The sequence below is a fragment of the Oculina patagonica genome, chromosome 1 (genome assembly GCF_052425735.1).
Source record: "Oculina patagonica isolate OP01 chromosome 1, crgOcupat, whole genome shotgun sequence".
NCBI lineage: Eukaryota > Metazoa > Cnidaria > Anthozoa > Scleractinia > Oculinidae > Oculina > Oculina patagonica.
In genome coordinates, this window is record NC_135758.1 from 28,000,323 (window position 1) to 28,024,464 (window position 24,142).

The following is a 24,142-nucleotide window of genomic DNA, read 5'->3' on the forward strand; positions in this document are numbered from 1 at the left end:
AATTTATTAATTACCAAGAAATTTAATTCATTAATTCAGCCAAAAATGGATTGACAAGAACATCGATCTTACCAAGTAATTATTATTTTTTCTTTTTAAAATTACCGTAACTATCAATAGTTTTACTGTTTTAATTCATATTTTACAATTTACTTTTGTGACAGGAACATTTTGAGAGGTTACGAATTAGAGAAAAGATTATTTTTCTAGTTAGAAGCTTTTTTACACTTTTTTGCTTTTGCGGCTGAAAAAACGCTAGTAAATAGAAACTTTCAACGAACTTAGATCTAGTAATTTCAACAACAACAACAAAATATATTCACTTTTTTATCTGTCAGAGAAAGGCAATAACTTCTTATTACATATAGGAGGAAAAAGTCCCTTTCCCCATTCCCTCTGGCATGAGTTTGCTCTCTGGAGACGTACCAAACCAGTGGCATTAAGGAAATCTCTTACCATTAATAGAATTCGATACTGTCAACAACAAAAATTATTCACCTTTTCATCTATCAGAGAAAGGCAATAACTTTTTAATCCATATAGGAGGAAAAAGGCCCTTCCCCCTTCCCTCTGGCATGTCTGGCATCTGGAGACGTACCAAACCAATGGCATTAAGGAAATCTCTTACCATTATTAGAACTCGATACTTTAGAGACCGAGAAAGAGTTTCAAAACGAACATTGAAGCACCAATGACAAACTGATCATAGTGGATCGTGTCATGGATAACACATTATTTACATAATTTCATTAAATTCGTACGCCATTTGGCTATTTTTTTATAATTTGAAGTTATCAATTTTATAACAGCACTAAATTTGCTGACAACTAGGAGCATTCAGTCTTGAGGCCTTTCAAGGGACAATACTTGTCGCAATGTGACTATAAAACGCCCCACCACTCCAACATAAATGACCCAAATCAGCTAGCCCTGCTTTCAAAGGAACCATTGTCGTTTGTTGTAACTTCGTTGGTGTCTTCCTCTGACCCAGTGAAGGTCACTTGAGGAAAGGACGCTTTCCCTGTGCCCTCTTTTGCAAGGTAGAGCTGAAAAAATGGACAACATTTAAATCTGCAATCAACACTTGTGATTTTGGCAAGCTGAACTAGTTGGAAGGTATAATCTTATGACGGTAGTATGATCTTATGACTGTGAGGCTGCATAAAAATTCCGCGGGAATAAACCTTCGCATTATACATAATACAAAACGCCGTCTGTCCCTAACGAATTCATATGCTGTCTATTTCCAACTCTCGGTATCCTAATCAAAGCAACATGAAGTAAATTCTACAAGACAAACCTCGCTTTCTAAATCTCGTGACCTCCTCGTCAGATCATTGATAATTTGATTTGTCTTCGAGTCTCTTTTCTTGTACTCTTCCAGCTCTGCCTCTAATGCAATGATCTTAACGTCCCTTGGGGAGGGAGGAGTGTTATCTTGTCGCCCACTCATCTCGTTAATAATGTGATTCTACGAAGTTAACAAAGACATTCGGTGAAATAGGCTTTTATTAAAAAAAAAAAACAGTTCCTTAACGGTTGTGCTTGAGAACGTCGAGAACTATTATCTTATAATCATGGTTACCACAGACATCCGTTTTCACAATTCACTGGCTTTTCCACGACAAAAATTGAATTTCCCTAACCAAAATGTCTGATACAGTAGTGGCCTCTAGCTTCCGCTTCCAGAAAATTAAAAAGAAAATAAAAACATTGATCAGATCACAATGACTTCAAGAGGTTTTAAAATGTCAATTTTCCCTGACTTTTCTTCAAAATGTAAATTTTTCTCTGACTCAAAATGAACTTCTCTGGCTTTCCCCCACGTTCAAGAATCTTACTTTCCTCGAGCATTTTCTGAGCTGTGGCAACCCTGGCTATGGCAGTGGTTTTTTTTGTTGTTGCTGCCGTTGTTGTCGTTGTTGTTGTCATCGTCATCGTCGTCGTTGTTGTTTATGGATGCAACCCCTTGAAACATTTGGTTATTTTTTGCAACGTTGTTGTTTGTTTGTTTGTTTGTTTGTTTGTTTGTTTGTTTGTTTGTTTGTTTGTTTGTTAAGCTTCCCTTTGTATGACTGCCGCCCGTCCCTTTCACTTATGAGGGCGTGCTTGTCGCGAAAGGCCTGTTGTCACTACAGTGCAGTTTAAAAGTCTCTGGCACATGTAGCGGTAATGAACCACTAAACGTGTGTCAAAAGCCACAGCAAACGTAATCAGTGAAAGCAATAAAGATAAATACCTTGAACATCATAAGCTCTTCTATCCGTCTGTTGGCTTCTAAAAGAGCCGCTGTGGTTGCCTCGTCGTGCCTTTTTGTAACTACAAGATCTCGCTTGAGAGCGTATATTTTTTCCTGTTCTTCTGCTCGAGTGATTTGACCCTAACGTTAAGAGAAGCATTGTTCAGTGAAGAATCTCATCATGAGACCTCTGCAATAGAGTAACCGTATTTACTCGAACAATTACATTTTTCGCGCCTCAAGTACAGCGCTTATTCGAGGGCGGAGCTCATTCAAAAATTGGACGCCACAAACAATCTAATCTAGAAGAAACTTCTACAGTAACTAAAAAAGGGATCTTTTGATTCTCCTACGGAGGGAGTTGTTGCGCTTGCTGTCCCGACATAGTTCACGGCCTTCAAAACGTTAAGAGAACTACGTATTGTAAAAATTTTGGATAGAAAAAAATAATGGGCGAGCGGTGAAATATAATAACTTTGAACTGCGAAGCATCGCTTTCTGATGAAAAGGAATTTCCAAGGCTGTTTTAAAGTTGCTTTGTAATGCTATTTACAGTTATACGGAATTCCTGTGACTGCGGTGCTTCCTGTGACTATAAGCGTTTTTGTCCCAAATGCGGCGCTTATTTAAGTAAATTCGGTTTTGCCAACCAGAGTAAAGGCACGATATAACTTTCAGCAGGAACACACACAAAACAAAAACGAAAATCACGTTACCTGTATTAACCTATCTGCTAAATTGGCACCCTCCTGTGAACGAGAACAGAAAGAGTTATACCACTTTGGTCTTAGCCGCCGTTTACACTATACGTAGATGTAACCCAGGTAATATTTGAAAAAGGAATGTTCCCCTTCATGTTATCACTTTTCTTCTTGTTTTTAATCATAGACACTAGTCTGGACAAATTTTAAAACGGGAAGCCGCCACGGCCCCAGAAACACTTACATGTATAAACTAATGCATAGCAAAGCATGTTCCCTCGCTAAGCTCGAATTTGTGACGTCATCGATTTCAACAAGTTCCTTTTGGGTGATAAAAACGCCGTTTTAGTGTGGAAGGAAGTCAAAACTGGAGAAAAAAAGATTTGTTTTAAAAGCAATCCGGATAAGCGCGAAAAGGGCCTTAAGAAAGAAATTACAAAAATACCAGGCATTGCATATCTGATTGCGCAAGATTACTTTACCGATTATTGATCTCCTCGTCCAAAAGAAGGGAAACGTTCACAAAATTAAGCATCACGTCAGGGGAGCAAAGTACAGAAAGCAATCCAAGCTCTTTTATTTACCTTCTCGAGTTCGTCGATTCTCTGAAGCAGGAGTCTATTTTCTGTTTTTAATCGTCGTAGTTCCTCATTGTCTTCTGCCTCCTTGTGTTTCACACGCGTGTATTCCTTCTCTAACCTAAACACGTGACAGCCCAGAGGCTCTTATTAACAATGAAACAGCAGGTCGCAAGATGTACCAAGTGTCACAATAGCGACCTTCAGATCGGAGTACGAGTACGAGATTGAGTGCGAGTGCGAGTACGACTTGTCAAACCTAGTGTTTATCAATACGCTTTTGTTCATCACATTTAATACCAATCGCCGGCGCGATAGTCTTCTTTTTTGGTCAGCAACAGGGAGGAGTGAGGGCTCTGGGAACGTGACTAGATTGAAATTCGAAAGTCTTACTCGTAGTCGATCTCGTACTCGTACTCCGATCTAAAGGTCCCTAATATGTGCGGCATACCGTCGAGATAGATTAGAAAAAGATAGTAAAAGTGAAGTACAGTCCGCTTTTAAGATTCAGCAGTGACTTGAACTTGTAACAATTGCATGTACGTCCAAATCGTATATGATACAGCCAAGATAACTAAGTTGCAGAATTTTTGAAGTTGACTGTGATGAAGGTACAGTACAATTTTAATAGAAGTGTACCTCTTTAATTTCTTCGTGCTCACTTTAACTTCAGCAGCTGCCTTCATTAGAACATTCATGTCTTTCTCGTACTTGTCAGGCATTGTTTTCTGAAAATACTAACAACCAAACATGAAAGAACAACATGAGACAGCCCTGCTTGCAATAACTACAATCATGACAGAGCTGCAAATAACAGTCGGTCATCAGACATTGGCCGACCAAAATTGGCTAATGTCCGACGAAATCCCAAGTGTGGTCTGTCGGACATGATGTCCGGACAATTTTTTGATCGTGAATCATTTAACGATGTATTAAAATTCTGTCCGACCACAACTTTGTTTTGTCCGACCAAGATGGTGTCTTAGTGGGACATGTGTCCTTCCAAGTGAAAAAAATTATTTGCAGCCCTGATAATGTGACAACTGTGAATTGAAAATCTGCAACTGAGCAACATACACATGTACCTTTAGCATTCCTTCCATGTCCAGTTCCAATATCTCCTCTTGGCCCAGCGTCAGCATAGCCAAGATGACGCGAAAGAGTCCTTCTCTTCCCTAAATGGCAATCAAAATTACAAACCAATCAAACTTTAATTCTTAAAGGGACTGTGTCACGGATTTTAGTTAAATCTAGGCATGGGAAATGACCCTCAAATTCGTTGAAATATAAAAATAACCTCTTAAAACAATGAAGGAACATTTTAATAACACATCAAATACAAAAGAAGGTACGGATGGCCAAAAGCAATAAAGATTGAAACGAATTGCTATATGGGTTTTTTGAAATAACCGTCGGTCAACAGTCATTGGCCGACCAAAATTTGCTCATGTCCGACAAAATCCCAAGTGTGGTCGGACATAATGTCCGGACAATTTTTTGATCATTTGTCATTTTTCGGCAAGATGAACAAAAATTTGTCCGACCACAATTTTGTTTTGTCCGACCAAGATGGTGTCTTAGTAGGACATATGTCCTTTCAAGTGAAAAAAAATTATTTGCAGCCCTGCCCTATATAAAAGTATAAACCTTAGTGGAGAAAGGGACCGAAAAGAAAAGTGCATTGTTTAGGGCCTTACATGTACCTACACAAGATTGAATTCTCAGGCCTAAGCCCCGAACCTGAAGCAACAATTAAAACACCACTACATGTACATGATGATATTCATACTTAAAATTAATTAACTAGGATTAAGAATCTATAAAATCTTTGATAAGTTTACGTTTAAGATAAAACTTAAAAGCAGATACTTTCTCGACGCCAGTAGGCTGGTTGTTCAGCGGCATTTCGCTGTAATCGGCCAGCGGCGTTTATTGTGGTATAAAAGCCCGCGCGTGCTGTTCCTTGGCGTCCGCCATTTTGATTGTATCTAGTTCTCGTTACGAGTAGATTTCGCTTACATTAAAGGTAAAGCTTACGGTTCATCGGGACCTAGTGTGTGTCCATTTAAACTACTGGCGTGGTGGCAGCGGAAAAGATTCGAATCGTCACGTCCTCGTCAGATTTAACGCACTTTTACGACAGATTCGTCGGGATTCCCGAGCAGCCAAGAGTCGGTTGTCAATACCATCTTATCCTGTAAGCTTCGATGTCTTCTAACAGAGCCCCCAAGCAGTGGTGCCTCTCAAAGAACGAAACTTTAACCTCCTTCGAGAGTTGGAAACAAAATCTTCTCTACACCTTGTCTTTGGACTCCAATTTCGCGCCATTTTTGGCCGAAGGGTCTTCGTGGCTGAAAAAGACTAGGGCGAGCCCTTTACGCGGTTTCACTAACGATGGGGAGCCGGTTCCAGCTGCTCAAAGGCGAACGGCCATCCAAAAGGTAAACATGCTCGAACTCATGTTAGGCCAGATTGCTAATTATTGCCCAATTATCTCTCGTAATACGATTGTCAAGAATTCTACTTGTATTGGGGACATTTGGCAGACAATTAGACTTCATTTTGGATTCCAAACTACTGGGGGTCATTTTTTAGACCTGGATGACATTCATTTGAACCCCGATGAGCGCCCGGAAGATCTCTTCCAGCGCCTTATGGCTTTTGTGGAGGTCAGTTTAATTAAACCTCACACCTTGTTCCATCACGGTTCTGTTCTTGAGGAGGAAGAGGAATTGTCTCCAACGTTGGAGAACTTTGTTTTTTTAACATGGCTTAGATTGATCAACCCTGGTTTACCTAAACTTGTTAAGCAACGATATGGAACTGAGCTTCGATCTCGCACTTTGGCGTCCTTAAAGCCTGAGATCTCCCAGGCGCTGGACTCACTTCTTGATGAAATCCGTTCTGCTGAAGAAACAAAAGTCATGCGCACAGGAGCCTCATTTTCCACTCAGAAGTCCTCGTTCCGGAGGAGTACACCGATCTATAGTAAATCATCTGCCAGGTTCCAGGGTCGCTCTTCTCCAAAGACGAAAGAATGCCCCCTCTGTAAACAGGCTGGTCGTACCTCACACGGTCACTTTTTAAGCGAATGTGGGTTCCTTCCCGAGCAGGACCGTTTGTACCTTCTGAAAGCTCGTCAGATTGTTTCAATTCTAGATGACAACAGTGCTGAGTTGGATTCTCTTTCTAATGATGTTGACCCGCCGTGTCATCAAAATCTGGTTGAGCAGAGTGATTCATTTACGTCTGATGCATCCAGAAGGGTTCTTGTACGTCAGTCTCCGTACATTGACACGTTTGTCGGCCATCATCAGGCTAGAGTCATCATTGACAGCGGCGCTACTGGTAACATGATCAGGCTCTCTGCTGTTCAGAGGCTCGGTGCAGGGATTTCGCACAGTTCTCAGTCTGCCCATCAAGCGGATGGCTCCTCTCCTCTAAAAGTGCTGGGGGAAACACGCCTGAGCCTCACACGTGGGAGCCATTCATTTCAATTTGAAGGTCTTGTTGTGGAGAATCTGGACGTAGATGTCTTGGCTGGTACCCCATTTATGGAAACGAATGACATAACCATTCGTCCAGCCAAACGCCAGGTTATCCTCGGGGATGGCACCATCTTCACTTACGGTTCTGTCAACCATCCTCTGACTGACAATGCTGTTCGCCGTGCACAAGTACTACGTGGTCCCTCTACTTCTACAACTATCTGGCCCGGCGACTTTATCGAAATAGTTCTTGCTGAGGATTCCATGTCTGATGCTGAGTACGCACTAGAGCCTCGATTTGACGCCACTAACGCCCGTATGGCCAAAGTCGCTGATGTGTGGCCGCCTCCTTGTCTCATCACAAGCGTCGCTGGTAGAGTCCGTATTCCTAACCTCTCAGATAGGCCTTATGTCCTGAAACGAAATGAACACTTTTGCCAAGTCAATCCTGTCTTCTTTCCAACTACTCAAGATCAGTCCTCCATCCCAGTTGGCAACCTTCCGTACCACAAGGTGTGTTCAGTTCCAGTTTCAGAGTCAAAGTACTCCCAGGGCGTGGCACTGGACCCCGACAATCTCCTCCCCCCTCACATCACAAGCAAGTTCCGTAACCTTTTGGTCCAGTACGACACTGTCTTTGATCCTGCAATTACCGGCTACAATGGCACCTTTGGTCCTCTTCAAGCGAAGGTAAATATGGGCCCGGTCGAGCCTCCTCAACGGAAAGGTCGCCTTCCCCTGTACGCCCGAGATAAACTCGTCGAGCTCCAACAGAAGTTCGACGAATTGGAAAACCTTGGCGTGTTCCGTCGCCCTGAAGACATAGATGTTTCTGTAGAGTATCTTAACCCGTCCTTCTTGGTCAAAAAGTCGTCGGGTGGCTTTCGACTCGTCACTGACTTCGCAGACGTGGGTCGTTATAGCAAACCCCAGCCTTCCCTGCTCCCAGACGTGGATTCTACCATACGCTGCATAGCCCAGTGGAAACACATCATCGTATCAGATCTAACCAGCGCTTTCTATCAGATCCCACTCGCCCGTGAGTCTATGAAGTACTGCGGAGTTGCTACCCCATTCCGAGGAGTACGCGTTTATGCCCGGTCGGCCATGGGTATACCTGGCTCAGAAACCGCACTGGAAGAGCTCATGTGTCGCGTCTTGGGTGACCTCCTCCAGGCTGGTATCGTTGCCAAGATAGCAGATGATCTGTACTGTGGGGGCAACAGCCCAGACGAGTTACTCCGAAATTGGGCTTCTGTTCTCCAAGCTCTTCATAAAGCTAGCCTACGCCTCTCGGCGTCGAAGACCATCATCAATCCAAAAACTACTTCTATCCTGGGTTGGACTTGGTCCCAAGGCACTCTTCGCGCCAACCCTCATCGCGTCTCAACTCTGTCCTCCTGCAGTCCTCCCAGTAAAGTTAGTGGCATGAAGTCCTTCATTGGTGCTTTCAAGGTCCTTGCTCGTGTTGTTCCACATTGTTCTTCTCTATTAGCCCCCCTTGACGAGGCCGTAGCTGGGAAACAGTCTCAGGATGACATCGTGTGGTCCGAACATCTTACTGAGGCCTTCAAGTCTGCCCAAGCTTCTCTTGCGTCCAGCCGCACAATCACTCTCCCAAAGCCCGATGACCAATTATGGATTGTGACAGACGCTGCTGTCAAGAGACCCGGAATCGCCGCCACTCTCTACATCTCGAGGGGTGACAACCTAGCCCTCGCTGGGTTCTTTAGTGCCAAATTACGTGCTCATCAAGTGTCTTGGCTACCGTGTGAAGTTGAAGCTCTTGCAATTGGGGTTGCTATAAAACACTTCAGTCCGTACATAATACAATCCAGGCACAAGGCTTGTGTGCTCACCGACAGTAAGCCTTGTGTCCAGGCCTTCGAGAAAATGTGCAGGGGAGAGTTTTCTGCTAGCCCACGAGTGTCGACCTATTTGTCTACTGTCAGCCGCTTCCAAGCCAACGTGAGGCATGTTGCTGGTGCTGCAATTTTACCTTCTGACTTTGCAAGCCGCAATGCACCGGACTGCTCTGATCCCTCTTGTCAGGTGTGCAAGTTCATCACCCAAGCTGAGGAGTCTGTCGTTCGACACCTATCTGCCCAGGATGTCTTATCTGGTCAGAAAAACCTTCCTTTCACAAGTCGAAATACTTGGTTGTCTATCCAATCTGAGTGCGCGGACTTACGTCGAACACATGCTCACCTAATACAAGGGACTCGTCTTCCAAGAAGCTGACTAACATTAAGGACGTAAAAAGGTACTTGTCAGTAGCTTCTATCTCCAGTGATGGCCTCTTAGTCGTGAAAAAGACTGAGCCTTTGGCTCCTTCTCGGGATTGTATCATAGTGCCCAGACAGGTCTTAGATGGTTTACTGACAGCCTTGCACCTCAGGTTGTCTCACCCATCAAGTCTCCAACTCAAGAAGGTTGTCAGCCGCTACTTCTTCGCCCTTGACCTGGACAAGGCAATAGAGCGTGTTTCCCTTGGTTGTCATTCATGCGCTGCACTTCGCCACGCCCCGCACGCTGTTATAGAACAGTCAACTTCTGATCCTCCGGCAGCAGTGGGTGTATCTTTCGCAGCCGATATCCTGAAGCAGTCTCGCCAACTTATTTTGGTACTCCGAGAGTGCGTCACTTCCTATACTTCAACCCTCCTCGTGGTAGACGAGAAGCATGGGACCTTACGTGATGGGTTAATCCAATTATGCGTCGGCTTGCGACCCCTTGATGGACCTAACGCTGTCATTCGGTGTGATCCAGCTCCCGCCTTCAAAGCCCTTGTGAGTGACCAGCTTCTATTGCAACACAAGATTAGCCTTGAGATTGGTCGCGTGAAAAATCAGAACAAGAATCCAGTCGCTGAAAAAGCAATCCAAGAGTTGGAACACGAGCTCCTGCGGTTGCAACCGGAAGGTGGTCCTGTCTCTCCTAGGACTCTGTCCGTAGCCACTGCCAACCTGAACTCAAGAATCCGCTCCCGCGGCCTATCTGCTAGAGAAATGTGGACTCAACGAGACCAGTTTACCAACTCTCAGATTCCCCTAACAGATCAGGCGCTAATACGCGAGCAACATCTGCAAAGACTGGAAAACCATCCTCACAGTGAAACGTCGAAAGCCCCCCGTGGTGTCTTGCGTAGCTCTCCTTCAATATCTGTTGGTGACTTAGTTTACCTCTACTGTGACCGTAACAAGTCCCAAAGTCGTGACCGTTACCTCGTTGTCTCAGTTGACCGTGAGTGGTGTAATGTTCGCAAGTTCGTTGGCTCACAGCTACGAAACGTTTCGTACCGTGTGAAGAAGAATGAGTGCTATAAGGTCGCCCCCTTCAGTGTACACACGCCCAGGTACCTCAACGACGAAGACTCCAGCGACTGCAATCCTGACGTTGTTGGTGTCGACCAGGGCTTACCCGCTGATGGTCGTGGACTTCCTATTGACGAGGAACCTCCCCCAGAAAGCCAACCGTTACCTCCGCCTGCCCCAGGGATCCCTATCGAGATATTGTCTCCACCTTCCGCTTCTGTACCACCAGAAGATGTCCCGAGTTATGGTGAGGATAGCCAACCCGGCTCGCCAGATGACGTCGAGGTTATCCCTGCCCTCTCTCCAATTGTTAGCCCTGCGGTGAACAAGCGCCCTACCCGGCAGCGGCGTCTCCCGCAGCATCTTCAAGACTATGTAGTCGAATTAAAGTAGCTCGGACGATTCTAGACATTTAGTCATTTAGCGGCTCAATTCTAGACATCCTGCAGCATCTTCAGGGCTATGTAGTCGAATTAAAGTAGCCCGGACGATTCTAGACATTTAGACATTTAGCTGGTCAATTCACTGATTAAGTTTGTTTTCTTGTCTAACTCGTAGCTCAGAGTCTGTCCCTCAGTCAGTAGTAATTTCTCTGTGTGTGTATTTCATATCAACTCGTCACCTAGACTAGAGTTTCTTTGTTTGCACGATTATTTATTTTAGAAGGAAAGAAGAAGCCACGCCAGTAGGCTGGTTGTTCAGCGGCATTTCGCTGTAATCGGCCAGCGGCGTTTATTGTGGTATAAAAGCCCACGCGTGCTGTTCCTTGGCGTCCGCCATTTTGATTGTATCTAGTTCTCGTTACGAGTAGATTTCGCTTACATTAAAGGTAAAGCTTACGGTTCATCGGGACCGAGTGTGTGTCCATTTAAACTACTGGCGCGAGAGTTTTTAGAGAGCTATCCATGGAGTTCCAGATACTGACTATTCTGTAGTAAAACGTCCTCTGACCACTGGCAGACTTGAAAAGAGGAATGTTCAGCATTTGTGAACTTCTTGTGGCACGTCCGCTTATTTCTCCTCGCTTACTAAACTGGGAAGACAGATACTCCGGCACGCGGGATGTTAGACATTTGAAGGCCATGATAGCGCTCCTGAAATATAACTGAGTCGCAACTGGTAGCCATTTAAGCTCTTTTAAAACTGGTGTGATGTGATCATATTTGTGCGTACTGGTCGCAATTCGAGCGGCAAAGTTCTGAATACCTTGTAATTTATTTATATTACTTTTTGATGTATTCGCCCATACGTTCGAACAATAAAAAAGTTTGCTAAAAACTAAGGCATTTATAATAGTTAGTAGGGTGCATTTGTCAAAAACGTGCTTTGTGCGGCTAATTTGACCGAGACAAGACATACAGGAGGAGACAGTTTTGGTAATGTGTTCGTCATAGGTTAGGTTCTTGTCCAAAATCACCCCAAGGTCTTTAGCGGTGTGTTCTGGTACGAGTTCTCTTCCCATGAAAGTGAGGCTGGGAGTGTCCAGTCTGAAATGCATTTGCCTGCTGCCAAACACCATGAGTTTAGTTTTGCTTGGGTTCAACAATAAGTCGCAATTGTCGCACGTGAGCTGAATTTGCGGACGGTCACGTAACTATTTCTATAAACAGTCACGGTTCATTTTTTCCGCTTTTGGCCATCTTTGCTTTTATAACATTCGATTATCGATAAGCGTTTTATTCAAGACTTAAGTTTCATTCAACAAGTGTCCCAGAAATGTTTTTTGGCTTGATAGTACGCAAATATCAAGCGCTTTTTGATTTGGTTGAAGACATCTCCTGTGGGGAATACACTGTCGGATGTGAGAAAACATTTTCCCTACCTTCCAAAACTCCTAACGTTTGATCTGTTGAATCGGAAATTTTGCAAGGTTTACAATTTCGTTTAAATATGTTTCAGATAACTTTCGCTTCGACGGCGCGGCGGCGGCCGGCGACATTCTTTCGGAAGATTATATTTACACAAGCATGTTTGTTGTTCTTAAAGAAATCTTATCTGCAGATGTGAAAGAAACCTTCCGGACCGTATACGCAACTTTACATGTTGTTCAACGATTTACATCATAGTTACATGAACGAAAACTTGTTGTTGAAAAAAAAAACACGTTTCGAGCCCAAGCAAAGTCAATGTCGGAGATTATTAAACTGATTTTTCCTTGCGAATGATCGGGTCAATTGAGCTCTTTGTTGATACATTTAATTTCAGTTTCATCGATTTGGCAACGCACTACAGACAGAAATCTTTGATACAAAACGGCCTCTTGCGAGTAATATATTCCATACTGAACGCTTCACTGACTCTCGCGAGAAACGAGGCGCGTCTCGCGAGAAACGAGACGAGAGATGGTAACTTACATTTGAGCGGTACTGTACACTGTACTGTATACCATTTGTAAGCAGAAGTCAATACACAAATCCGCAATTACCAATCACCTCTTCAGGGTGTTCATTAGGCATCGGGGATCGGAGAATTCTCCGGCTACTACGTAGAATTCTCCGGCTAAATTTCAATGCCTTTAGCCATTTTTTTAATTCAGATGTGGAGCCTTTCAAAAAAATTATTTTTCGTTCATGTGAATAATGTACGGCGTTGAAAATTGTTTATATACATCTTGCTGAAATAGACATGTCACGGACATTAAAACCTCTTTGTCAGTAATGAGTAATTTAAACGTCTTCCGACATTGATTAAGCTCTGGCTTTATACTAAAATAATAATCATTAAATTTGGTACACTAATAAAAGAAAAACTTATCAACGGTTTGTGTGGATAATTTGGTTAGCGGGTTATTTTACGCGCGACAGTCTTGTTTTTAATATAGAGTGAACTTAAAATAGAAGTTAATGCTTAAAATAGAACAACTGAAATCGACAAAGTCACGAAAGAAAACTGGACTAAATAGAAGCCAAAAGCAATAAACTTCAATTCGGAAAAAACTATTTTTGTGATGTGCGCTAGTATGCAAATTGGAGATGTTTACGATATCTTATATGAGTGTCAAATTACCGCTAAGACAAATGCAAATTTCGGTCATTTCTGTTTTAATTATGATTTGAGAAAAGTTAACTTTTATTTATTACTGTACAGGGAACAAAGATGAAATATTTATTGATAATACTTTGTAATTCATTTCATTCAAGAAATTGCTTTTTAAACTAAACACGCAAAGTTTTGTGACTTTTGTGGTGAGAGCGAATGCATTCAATTATTTTCCGTCTGGCGTGTTGTCGCCCGGTTGTCGCCGACTGATCAAAAAGCGGGAATCTGTTCTCACGTCTCGTGCGGTGCTATTTTATAGGTTTTATTATTACAACGTGTATACTTGTCTCAGAGAGAAAGAGAAAGGATTTCTCACCGACCATGTCAAAAATAACACATTTTTTTGCTCCTACGAGCAGTGGTAGTGGAAAGCGCTCAAATGCAAGTTCAACCAGCGGCAACAACAACAACAACAAAGACGAAGAAGACGAATCGCTGGAATTGCCATGAATATTAACCCAATCATTAATGAGGAAAAATGTTGAATTTCCTTGATCAGTTTGCAGCATTTTGAGAAATAGCTTTTATTCGAATGTTCAGATTTTATTTGGTATACGACATTACTCTTGGAGAAGAAGAGCTAGAGCTCTTGTGGAACAGTACTTGCTTGTTAATGCAAAGAAGAACTCAACACTTTAGAACCATTTTCAGGTGTGCATTGTTTGTTTAGTCGCTAGCTAGAGAGAATTAAAATTTGCTGTCAGATAACAGGAAATGGCATCTCAGAGGATTCAACAATCCAAAATTTCCTGGGGGGGCATGCCCCCAGACCCCCCTAGTATGGAACGAGCTATGCTCGTTCCGTGAAAGAGCTTTGCTCTTTAAAAAAAAATTCTCCGGCTACTTTACACTATTCTCCTGCTATTTAAAATATTAATGAAACCCCTGCCTCTTACCTCACAGATGAAGACATCCATTATCCTAAATGATGCATTCAAAGGAAACACAGACGCAAACAGCGTCAGGAACCATGATGAAGCATACATAGCCGTGTGGAATCCCTGGTAATAAAGATTGTTATCATTTAAATTCTACTAGCCGTGCCTTCAGGGACAACATAACTGGTTATAATAAGCTGTTAAGGGAATGTCCATAGTTTTTCTTGGAATTTGGATAAGGCGTTTTCCAATTTAAATAAATCTAAAAGGTATGTTCTAATCTTTTCTTGTTGCTTATCACCTTCTTCTATCCATAGTTTACTTTAAGTTACATCTACACACCAGACCGAATATTCCCTCTTCCAAAAATGCTCAGATCTTTGCCTGAGCTCCTCCTTCTTTTATTGGTAGTACTGAGAAATGGCAGTAAAGATTTCTTGCATTTGGGTTGTCGCATTTATAAGAGGTTTGGCTTGTTTATCAGCCACCCTCCAAGTTTTTTTTTTTTGCTCCCTTTTTGGGAATTTCTTTTTTTTCGCGGGCGCCCCCCCATTGAATGGGGGGTAGATGTACAATGTACATTCATTTTATGAACAGTACATTCATTTGTATAAAACTTGAATGAGTAAAATGGTTATTACAACCACTGTAGTGCACTAAGGTATCGTGTGGTGTACTTGTATAACATAACTTTATTATTTCTATAGCGCAAAATCCATGCATATATGATCTAATGTATTACTATATGTATTCTGTGCACGTAATTACCTGGGCTTGGAAGTGTGAATACAACAAAGGCAGGCTTTCCTTGAAGAAAAAATTAAACATGGTAAGTGACAATTACAGCTGTAGTTCAAATCATACTTCTTTGGCAATACTCTCATCTTGTGAATAATATACATGTACCTGCAACATGCTTTCTAGTTGAAATATGCAAAGTCCCAGCTCTGCCATTGTTGGCTTAAATATTTCTCTCATTCTATAATCCTGCATGAGCTTTACAAATACACAAAATGCATCTTCCTCAGGCATCTATAACAGAAGAAAAAATAGTGTGAAAACTATGCAATCAAAGCTGCAAATGAATGAAACAGATTAATACTGTAGTGTCCTTACCTGCATTAGCAATATGCCAACAATGAATGCACTTCCTTGACAATATCCTACTTCCTTATCCCAAACAGAGTATGCCTGAATTAAACAGGATTAAAAGACAACAATGTGCTGTGAATAATTTATGGATTTCTAAGTTGCATGGACAGTGTGGTGGCCTAAGGGTTAGCACAATGGACTAGCATCCCATCTAGGTGGGAAGTAGAAATACTTCTACGCTGTAGTCCCTTAATGCTGTGAAAACCAGGATAAGCTCTGGTCTAACAGGCCTCTATAGTACCCTAGTAATGGGCACAGACTTACCTCACCTATGGACAATTATACAGAGTAGTGGCATAGTTGTTACAGCAAGAACATACAGTGTAAGAGCTGAATGAATGATTGGTCCTTTAATTTACCAATTTCAAGTAAATACATGTAAAGTACTGTAAATTAACCTTGATACTTGTCAATCTTGCCATCGACTCTTATAATAGTTAATACAGTGTGTTTAAAATATCAAGATTTTCCAGTACTTTTTTGGGGCTAGGTCACGGTATTTAAGGTAATTCTATTTTTTTTTTGTTTATTAAGAGCTCTAAAGTTCAAATTGGCAGAGCAAAAGTCTTTTATTAGCAATCATGTCCACATAACAAACAAGGATGATTTCCAAGCATTGTAAATGACACTTTAAAAACTTTAAAAAAGTCAGGCCTACTTTTTTCAAGTTTACCCAAATGCAATCCGTTTTAATCTTCTCAAATTTTGCCAATCCATGCCCTTTTTTGGCCTTTCTGTGTTTCTTTTGAGTTCTTCTATAGTTTTAAGCCGTAACAGGGCATCAAATTGCGCCTAATACAGACGCCAATGCGACTAAATTTTTCACTTTGGCGACCAAATCCTGAAAGCTGGTCGCCAAATTGGCGACCAGAACTCACATAATCGACCTCAAATCGCATCGGATCGCTTAATTCATCAAAAACTGCATAACACGTAAATAAATCGCACAGGGTGAGCAAAGTACACAATAACTTCTTGCTTTATCTTAAGATCTTACATGTTAGCTAATTATATTGGTTTTGAAGGTTATTTACCTGTCCAAAACTTTAAGAAAACATCTGATATGGTTTGCAATCGAGCGTTGTTATTTTGGGGGGCCAACTTCCTTTTTCAGTTTCAACTTAGCCACACAAGACAGTCACACAATGAATTTGCTTTCTATCTTTGCTCTTTGTATTGTATTGAAGTTTACAAGGCAAAATGGCTCAACTCAAAATGTTTAAATCCATAAATGAAGTAAAAAACATCGCCAAACGACTGTCAAACATTGTGTAGTGTTCGATGCGTACGTAGCACATGCGCTTATTTTGATACGGTCAGCGGTTTCCTCTGGTACCTCATGTAATGTCACCAAAAGTCTTCCCAGTTCTTGAGCACAAAAAGCCATTCGAGATTGAAATTAATGCAAATGTGATGAAAATAATCTATTTTAAAGGGTCTATCTAGTAAAATGACAGAATGAGAAGTGTTTTATTTCTTTTTAAAAAAAAAATGGCGTCCAAATTTTTGGAATTGGCTACCATTTTGGTATATTTAGGAGCCAAGTGGCTACTGTGGAAAAAAGTTAATTTTACGCCCTGCGTAATTGTGATATTTCAGTTAATTAGATATGTCCAGTTAGTCGGTGCTGAAATTGCCTAAAATTGCATGACATGGCCCCTTTAATATCCCTCAAGTACCTGTAAAATCCACACTAGTGCTTAAACTATTGGTTGAACATTCTAATGAAACCATTACATTGGACCAGACAACTGTAGTTAGTTAACAGCTACATGCACTTCATTGAATTCTTCATTTTAAGCGAGCATTCAGTTATTTTTACCTTGATAACATTGAAAAGGGTTCCTTGCCCAATGCCATCTTTATCTTTAAAGAAGGAATGATCTGGAAATGTTCTTGCGATGTCACGTTTGATCATTCTTTCACAGGCTGAATTACTCTACAAATAAACAAATTTACCAAGAATAAGAAGTTGACGTAAACAATAACAAAATCTACAACACTGCACAACTTGTATGTACAATGTACACCAGTTGGTCTACTGCTTGAGTTGTACCGTGGTAAAAACAGGGCTTCTGATATTATGCGATGTTGCGATTTCGCAGAATTGACTTAAAATCACAACTTTTCGCATAATTCATCAAAAATCGCATAATTTGTACCAAATCGCACAATTTGAGAAAAGATAAAGGAAATACTTGCTTTAACTAAGTTCTAAGACAATTTCAACGTTGTTTCAAGGCAGGCGGTGTGCGCACTGGGATCGCTATGCATCATGGTCGAAATTAAAATTCTGGTCATTTGTGTCAAGTCGTGGATAAGTGCACATCTCGTGGCAGGCGACGAAGGCGAGCTGTATTCGTTAAATACGCTGCGAAAATCAGCGAATTTGCTATGTTTTCTTTAAAAGAAAGTTAATGAACAAACAAGTTCGAGTTTGGTTGCGAAAACAGTCTTCGCTTCTTGATACATTCGCATGTTGGTCCATGTGAGCGAAGGATAAATTATCTGCCCTGCCGGTGCATCGATAGCGGTCGATACGGCAAGACGACTCAATACCTGGGCCCAATATCACTTTGTTCGATCACACGATCAGTCAGCATGACTCTCCTAATTAGTGATCCCAAAACAATGTGACAACTCAAGGTGATGGCCTTTAATTTTGACTTCTCTTCCGTCAGTCACTTCAGTGCCACGAAATATATCGTTTGAGCTTTCAACTGTAGAAATATTGCGTTAAAAAGGTTTATAGCTCCTTTTTTAATAGTCTCATGATAAGATTACTATTTTCTTGTTTTTTTTATACAAACTGATCAAAAGTTGTACAAAATGTTATAACAAGATCTTTATTTAGCTTTTCCAGGTTTTTGCTCTTTTGCGTTCTTTTTTGTTTTTACGGTTGAGGTTTGACTTCCTCCTGCATATACATTTTAGAAATTTTAGCACATTTCCCATGGGCTTTTCTTTTTAACTAGAACACTTCATATACTTGTAACAGGTGTTTAGAAAGTTTAAATAAATAAAAGAAAAACTGATTTTACTGTATTTTATTTGTCATTGCCAGTTTTTGGTACAATTCTTATGAAAAGTAGTTTAACTGTTTTGTTATAGCCATGAAACAGCAATGGATTTGTGCTTATACAGCCTGATGGAGTCACCAGGAGAGTTTGGGGGAATTTCATAGTTTATGTTCAGTTAGTTCTCTCGTGGTTATATTAGGCTATCAAAACGTGTCTCAAAAAGCCTACAAGTCATTCCCATGTTTACATACCTCCTGAAACAGGTTCGCACACAAGAGCACATGCTTGCCCGAATTGTAAAACAGTGAATAGCATACTCATAACCTTTCAGCTTTAGATCAGCCTACATTAGCAGGTGTAATAAATAGCAACCAGATCAAAATTATGATGCAAGTCTTCTTTCATGCCTTTTAACTCCTTCCCTCTCCCATTTATTGAATTATAAAATGGTGTCAGCACCTGGATCTTGGAATGTAGTGATCTAAGGCAATTTTTTGCAAGTCATTTCTCTCATCTGAATGTATTCTCTCATCATTGACATATTAGCACTGATCTCAATGACTGCACTTGCTTTGATGCCAGTTATTTATAGCAATAGCTGTTTTCCCTGCCCTTGGTTCACCTGGTGACATTTTAGCACTCAGTATACATTCTGCCTACCAAAATAAGCAAATCCCTGAGTATCTCTGTTGTCATCTAAGGATCTTTATCATGCCGTCACTTAAATTCAAATTTTTTTTTTTTTTTTAACAATTACCTATCTCAATGGGCACACTTATACAAGTAAACAATGAACACAAGTCAAGCATACAGACTTTCATTCAATTTATTCAATCTTTATTTTAGACACCTGGAAGCTAAGAAAATGATCTGGGAATTTTGTTCAACATCAAAATACCCTTGAATGAACTTCCCCACAGAGTTTGATTCAGCTTTTAAACACATCTTTGACTTATAATAACGATAAATCGTTCCCTTTGACTAAAATGAACTCGGATAACTTCATCAAATTGCCAGTTTCACAAGAAGCCAATACATTTTTTTTATTTAGTTTGGGTTAGCCTGTTGATTTCTATCAGCCATGCCCCGATGTAAAACATTTTAAGCACCGCGGTAATCTAAACAATGTTGGAGGAAACGGTTCGTCGCTATCTCATGATTAAACGAGTCACACCATGCGATCACTTCTTGTATCTGTCACCTCTTCGAACCCATATTTGCCACCAAAACTTGTCTTATTAATCGGAAAATCTACAACACAACGAGGGGAGCGTTTGGGAGCGTTTATCCCTGGCTTAGAACAAGCATTGTAGAAACAGTTTATACCAATTTCTTCGTTCAATGTGCAATGTACGAAAAATTATAGCTCAAGAAAAGACAGATTCAAATTACATGCTCATACGGGACGAATTTTCGTTGTCCGCGTTTTTGCTGAAAATAATATACATTGCTTATTTTGTTGACAGAGATGCAATCTTAGTGAGTATAAGTTTTTGTAACTGTAGAAAAGGAGCTCAGAAAAGAAATAATTCTATCGATAAACGAAGCTTGTAACTTACTAAATTTTCCCAGCTTTGCCGCCATCTTGAAAATTTTACATCCACAATGCATAGCGATCCCAGTGCGCACACCGCCTGGTTTCAAGGTGGTTTACCTGTCAAAAAAACTTGGAAAACCTCTGATATGGTTTCCAAATGAACGACATTACTTCTGGCAGGCAACTTCCTTTTTCAGTTTCAATTTAGCCATAACAACATTCACACAAGGCAAAATGGCTGAATTCAGAATGTTTAAATCCTTCAATGAAGTCAAAAACATTGTACAGTGTTCGATCGTTCAACACCGTACGTTAACATGTGCGCCTTCATTAATGGGGTAATGTCACACTTCATATATTATGTCACCAAAAGTCTTCAACGTTCTACTACGTCATGTAGTGTACATGGAAAGCCATTTGACATTGGAATAAATGCAAATGAGGTGAAAATAATCTATTTCATTCTAATACCGATATTTATCATTCCTTTATGCTCATATTATTTTCTGAAATGCACAAAATGGATTTTCATCTCCTGAAACCTTGTAAATCAAGCTTAAACTCGCTTAGATAAAATCGCATAATTTGCCGCATAATAGTACTTTCTTGCTGCATAATCTGCACTAAAAATGCTGCATGATTTCTGCTTTTTTGCCACACCCTATCAGAAGGCCTGTAAAAACAAACAAACAAACAAACAAAAACACTGGCCAAAAGGCTTTTGTGTATACTTAAAAATGGAGTCACTCATCATCATGGCATTTTGTGGTTTGCAACTAAAAAACATTGCACACATGCTGTAACTAGTATTTATAGCATGTATTTAAAAATAATGTGGGCTATATAACCAGTCAGTCCCCATACACATACATGCATGTAACTATTTAATATCCTTTTGTTCCCAAGGCGACCACTTTTTCGTACCTAGGCAATCTTTATAGAGATTAATATGTTATTTAAGTCAAAGCATGTGCTTTCACAGCCAAAATGATATAGTATTAAGTCTGAGGCTATTCAAAAATTACCTTAATGAGCACAGGATACTGTTCTCTCAGTGGAAAATCTCTGGCATCACAGAGCAGCTGCCAGACCATGCCACGCAAAGCATTGGGAACACCTCTCCTGACCATGTCCCTAACAAACTTAGGTTTCTTCCTTTGAGCATCAGACCAGTTGCCGATGAGTTGTCCCCACTGATGATAATTGTCTGCTTCACCACATACCTCGTCATAATTTTCTGGTGTTTCTGGAGAATCAGCTGTAGTATCTATGGAGTTGCTTCCTGTACTGCATGTTGACCATCTCTTGTTGCCAGCCCCCAGGGATGGGGAGGGAGAATCTGGTATTGTTGTCAGTGCCTTAGAATCATTGGTTAACAGCCTGATGACAAAACTACATGTCAATGAAATATTCATTTTCTCTAATTAGCAATTATTCACCAAAGTGGAGGTAAATAGAGTGGTGGATATTAACCAAGCCACAATTAGCCACTTTCACTGGTACCCAGGTAAATATTTTTGTTTCAGTATCACACAAGCTAAATAAAATAGCAGCCAAGAAAAAAAAACATTACTTTTGTTAGCCGAAGTAATAATATTATTGCGTGGCAATTTTATTTCTTTTTGGCTGCTCAGAGGTGAATAGTACTAATACTTCAATTATTTTCCACATGTACGGGTAGTATTTAGAGCAATTTTCGAAGCATTCTCATACATTGTCTTACGGCTTAAAATGTTATGCAATCGCCAACAACAATATGTCATGTTGATTGAATACAACGTCTGGGCCACCTGTGGAAAATTTCCATAGTAGATTATTTTGATAGGCTCTTTCTATTCCTGATTAAAAAAAAATTCTCAAAAGTGAGTTGCTTTGATTTAATATAAAAGGTCATCTTACAAATAAAGTCCTTTTATTTGCCTGAATTATGGATTGCCAGACCAACTTGTGTAAAAGCTCCACTAGCCCCCAGGGGACTGTCCTACTCTAAATTGCAAGCTCATTTACATTTACAAACTAATTTTTCACCTTAATTATTTTTTTTTTTTCAGAGCAAATCATTAGCAGAAATCTTACTCTTTTCTACAATAATATGAAAAAAATATATATATTGCCCATCACAACCTCACAGGGCATACATACATATATACACTGTAGCAAGGTCTTTGCTTCTCAGAGTTACAGGTAATTAAAAAATTGTGGCACTTACAAAGTGGACAAATCAGGATTTGATGCTTAGGGTAGTTATATATAAATAAGCAACCCCCTTACTGCAATTTTACATCCCACAGATATTTAAACACCGGCAGAGTTGCCAAAAAATTCACAGCTTTGCAACCAATGTACAGAATACTGAGGGCTTCCAAGGGGTAAAAGCAACAAGCAACATGACCCTGAATACTGGCGACACAGGAACATTTTAACAGTGACAAGCGACATCATTACGGCACTGAAATGGGACAACGACACAATGGGACAGCAACACAATACGGGGAAAATGACAGCGACATAATTTACGGCTGTTGGCTAGGCAACATTGGTTCACAGAAACATGCAACATTGCAACACGGCTACCCCCCTTCGAAGGCCTCAATACTGTAACTGCACAGCACAAGACAAAATAATGCCACAAAGCACATGTAGTGCACTCATGCACAATGTTTTGCACATGGAACACTAAACAAAAATCGTTTTAAATTTTAAATTGTGGGAATATGTGTATGCCTGAAAGAAATTCAATTTAATCCATCAAGGTTTCATTTTATTCTTTTTCTTCTAATACTTTATTTAAAATTATTATTATTCACACATGCTCAACTTGAAGCAATTATTGGGTGCTCACAAACAAGAGCTTCATTTTTTGACAGAACATTTTGTCAGCCTAGCAGCTCAAAGTCGTGATTATTCCCTAATGTACAATGCGAAAAATGCAAATTTGTGGACCTCAATTGTCCATTTTATAATCTAATTAACAACTTGAGAGGGGACAAAATTATTCTCAATATATTTCCTTTTCTTTTGTTGATATTTTTTTTTAAAAAATTGCATAGCTTTACGGGAGCTTACTGTAGGCCTCTAAAATCATAAACATATCTTCAGAGAATGTGCCGGAAATAGCGTCACGAAAATGAGCTCGCCCAAAGATTCTAGGCTGTGCATGTTATTGTTGAAATGGACAAATAAACAAAACAATTAATGAAAGTGAAATGAATGAACTTTTGGTCCGAAGATAAATTATGCATCGCAGAAACCCTGCTCTCAATTTTAAAGTGCAAAATTAGGGCTTTTGAAAAGGGACATCTCAAAGTAGGAATAATCGCTAATGGAAAGCAATAGCCGACGAAAAGGTTGTCTTTTTATTGACAGTCCACATCTATAAAGGCAACTGGGGAGCAAAACAAAAACACACTGACTTCCATTTTTTTTCAGTGACATGTATTGGCCTTTATACTACAGTGTATATTGTCCTCACACACCAGAAGAAACCTTTAATGGACCGTACATGCGAGAAACTCACCTATTTTGCTCCTCCAACTTGGCGACAAGTTCGTCGACGGATTTTGTTCGCGACTTTGAGCGCGGAGGCGGTTTCAAGCTCTCTTGACTGCTTTCATCCTCTGAATCTCCGTTTAAATTGCTAGCCATAGTGACAAATGCAGCAGTTTATCTGGCAACTTCGCTGGCAAACTGAGATAGCTGCCATGAACTTGAATTACGGGCTATAAAGGTCACATCACGGCCGCCGGCGATCCCCTGGTTTACTGCAGAAAATGAAAGCGAAATGCGGTGCTTTAGCAGGTCATGTTTCCTCTAAGAACGTCGCATTTTCAAAAATTACTACCTCATATCCTCAATATTTGAACCATTGGTTTTTTCTTTGCGAAGTGCTTGTGAAATACTCAGCAAACGAGACACCGAGCGGCCAGAAAAGAACCAAAACAGATTTGAACGGCAGACGAGAAGAAAGTCCAAGTGAATACTTTCCAAGCCAGCGTTACTTCTTGGCAGCGGATTTCTAACACCAAAATAACTAGGACCCAATCTCTTTTATGCCAACAGAGCTCCAGTTCACCACTTTCAATTATTAATTAGCCTGTGAACAGGCTCTCTGGTCGAGAATGAGAAGGGAAAGGGGTGAAGGGTTTTTATTCCTCCCCAAGTCCCTTCTCGGCTCGCCGATTAGATCGGGAGTCTGC

The 24,142-nt window shown here is 40.6% G+C and overlaps 2 protein-coding genes across 2 annotated transcripts; one reads left to right on the forward strand and one right to left on the reverse strand.

Moving 5' to 3' along the window:
• Positions 1 to 716: 716 nt before the first annotated feature.
• On the reverse strand, positions 717 to 23,948 carry LOC144662013 (EVI5-like protein). The gene is made up of 15 exons (XM_078522748.1): positions 23,788 to 23,948; positions 23,464 to 23,707; positions 20,972 to 21,326; positions 17,212 to 17,328; positions 15,354 to 15,428; positions 15,144 to 15,269; positions 15,006 to 15,044; positions 14,256 to 14,360; positions 4,604 to 4,693; positions 4,158 to 4,255; positions 3,525 to 3,639; positions 2,956 to 2,988; positions 2,240 to 2,380; positions 1,301 to 1,471; positions 717 to 1,046 (listed from the first exon to the last, which is right to left on the reverse strand). The coding sequence occupies exons 2-15, from the start codon at positions 23,589 to 23,591 to the stop codon at positions 921 to 923; spliced, it is 1,719 nt and encodes a 572-aa protein (XP_078378874.1). The 5' UTR covers positions 23,592 to 23,707; positions 23,788 to 23,948; the 3' UTR covers positions 717 to 920.
• LOC144662003 (uncharacterized) lies at positions 5,402 to 10,950 on the forward strand. The gene is given in 2 exon segments (XM_078522738.1): positions 5,402 to 9,230; positions 9,233 to 10,950. Coding segments are annotated over 2 exon segments (4,986 nt in total). The 5' UTR covers positions 5,402 to 5,725; the 3' UTR covers positions 10,714 to 10,950.
• Positions 23,949 to 24,142: the final 194 nt, after the last annotated feature.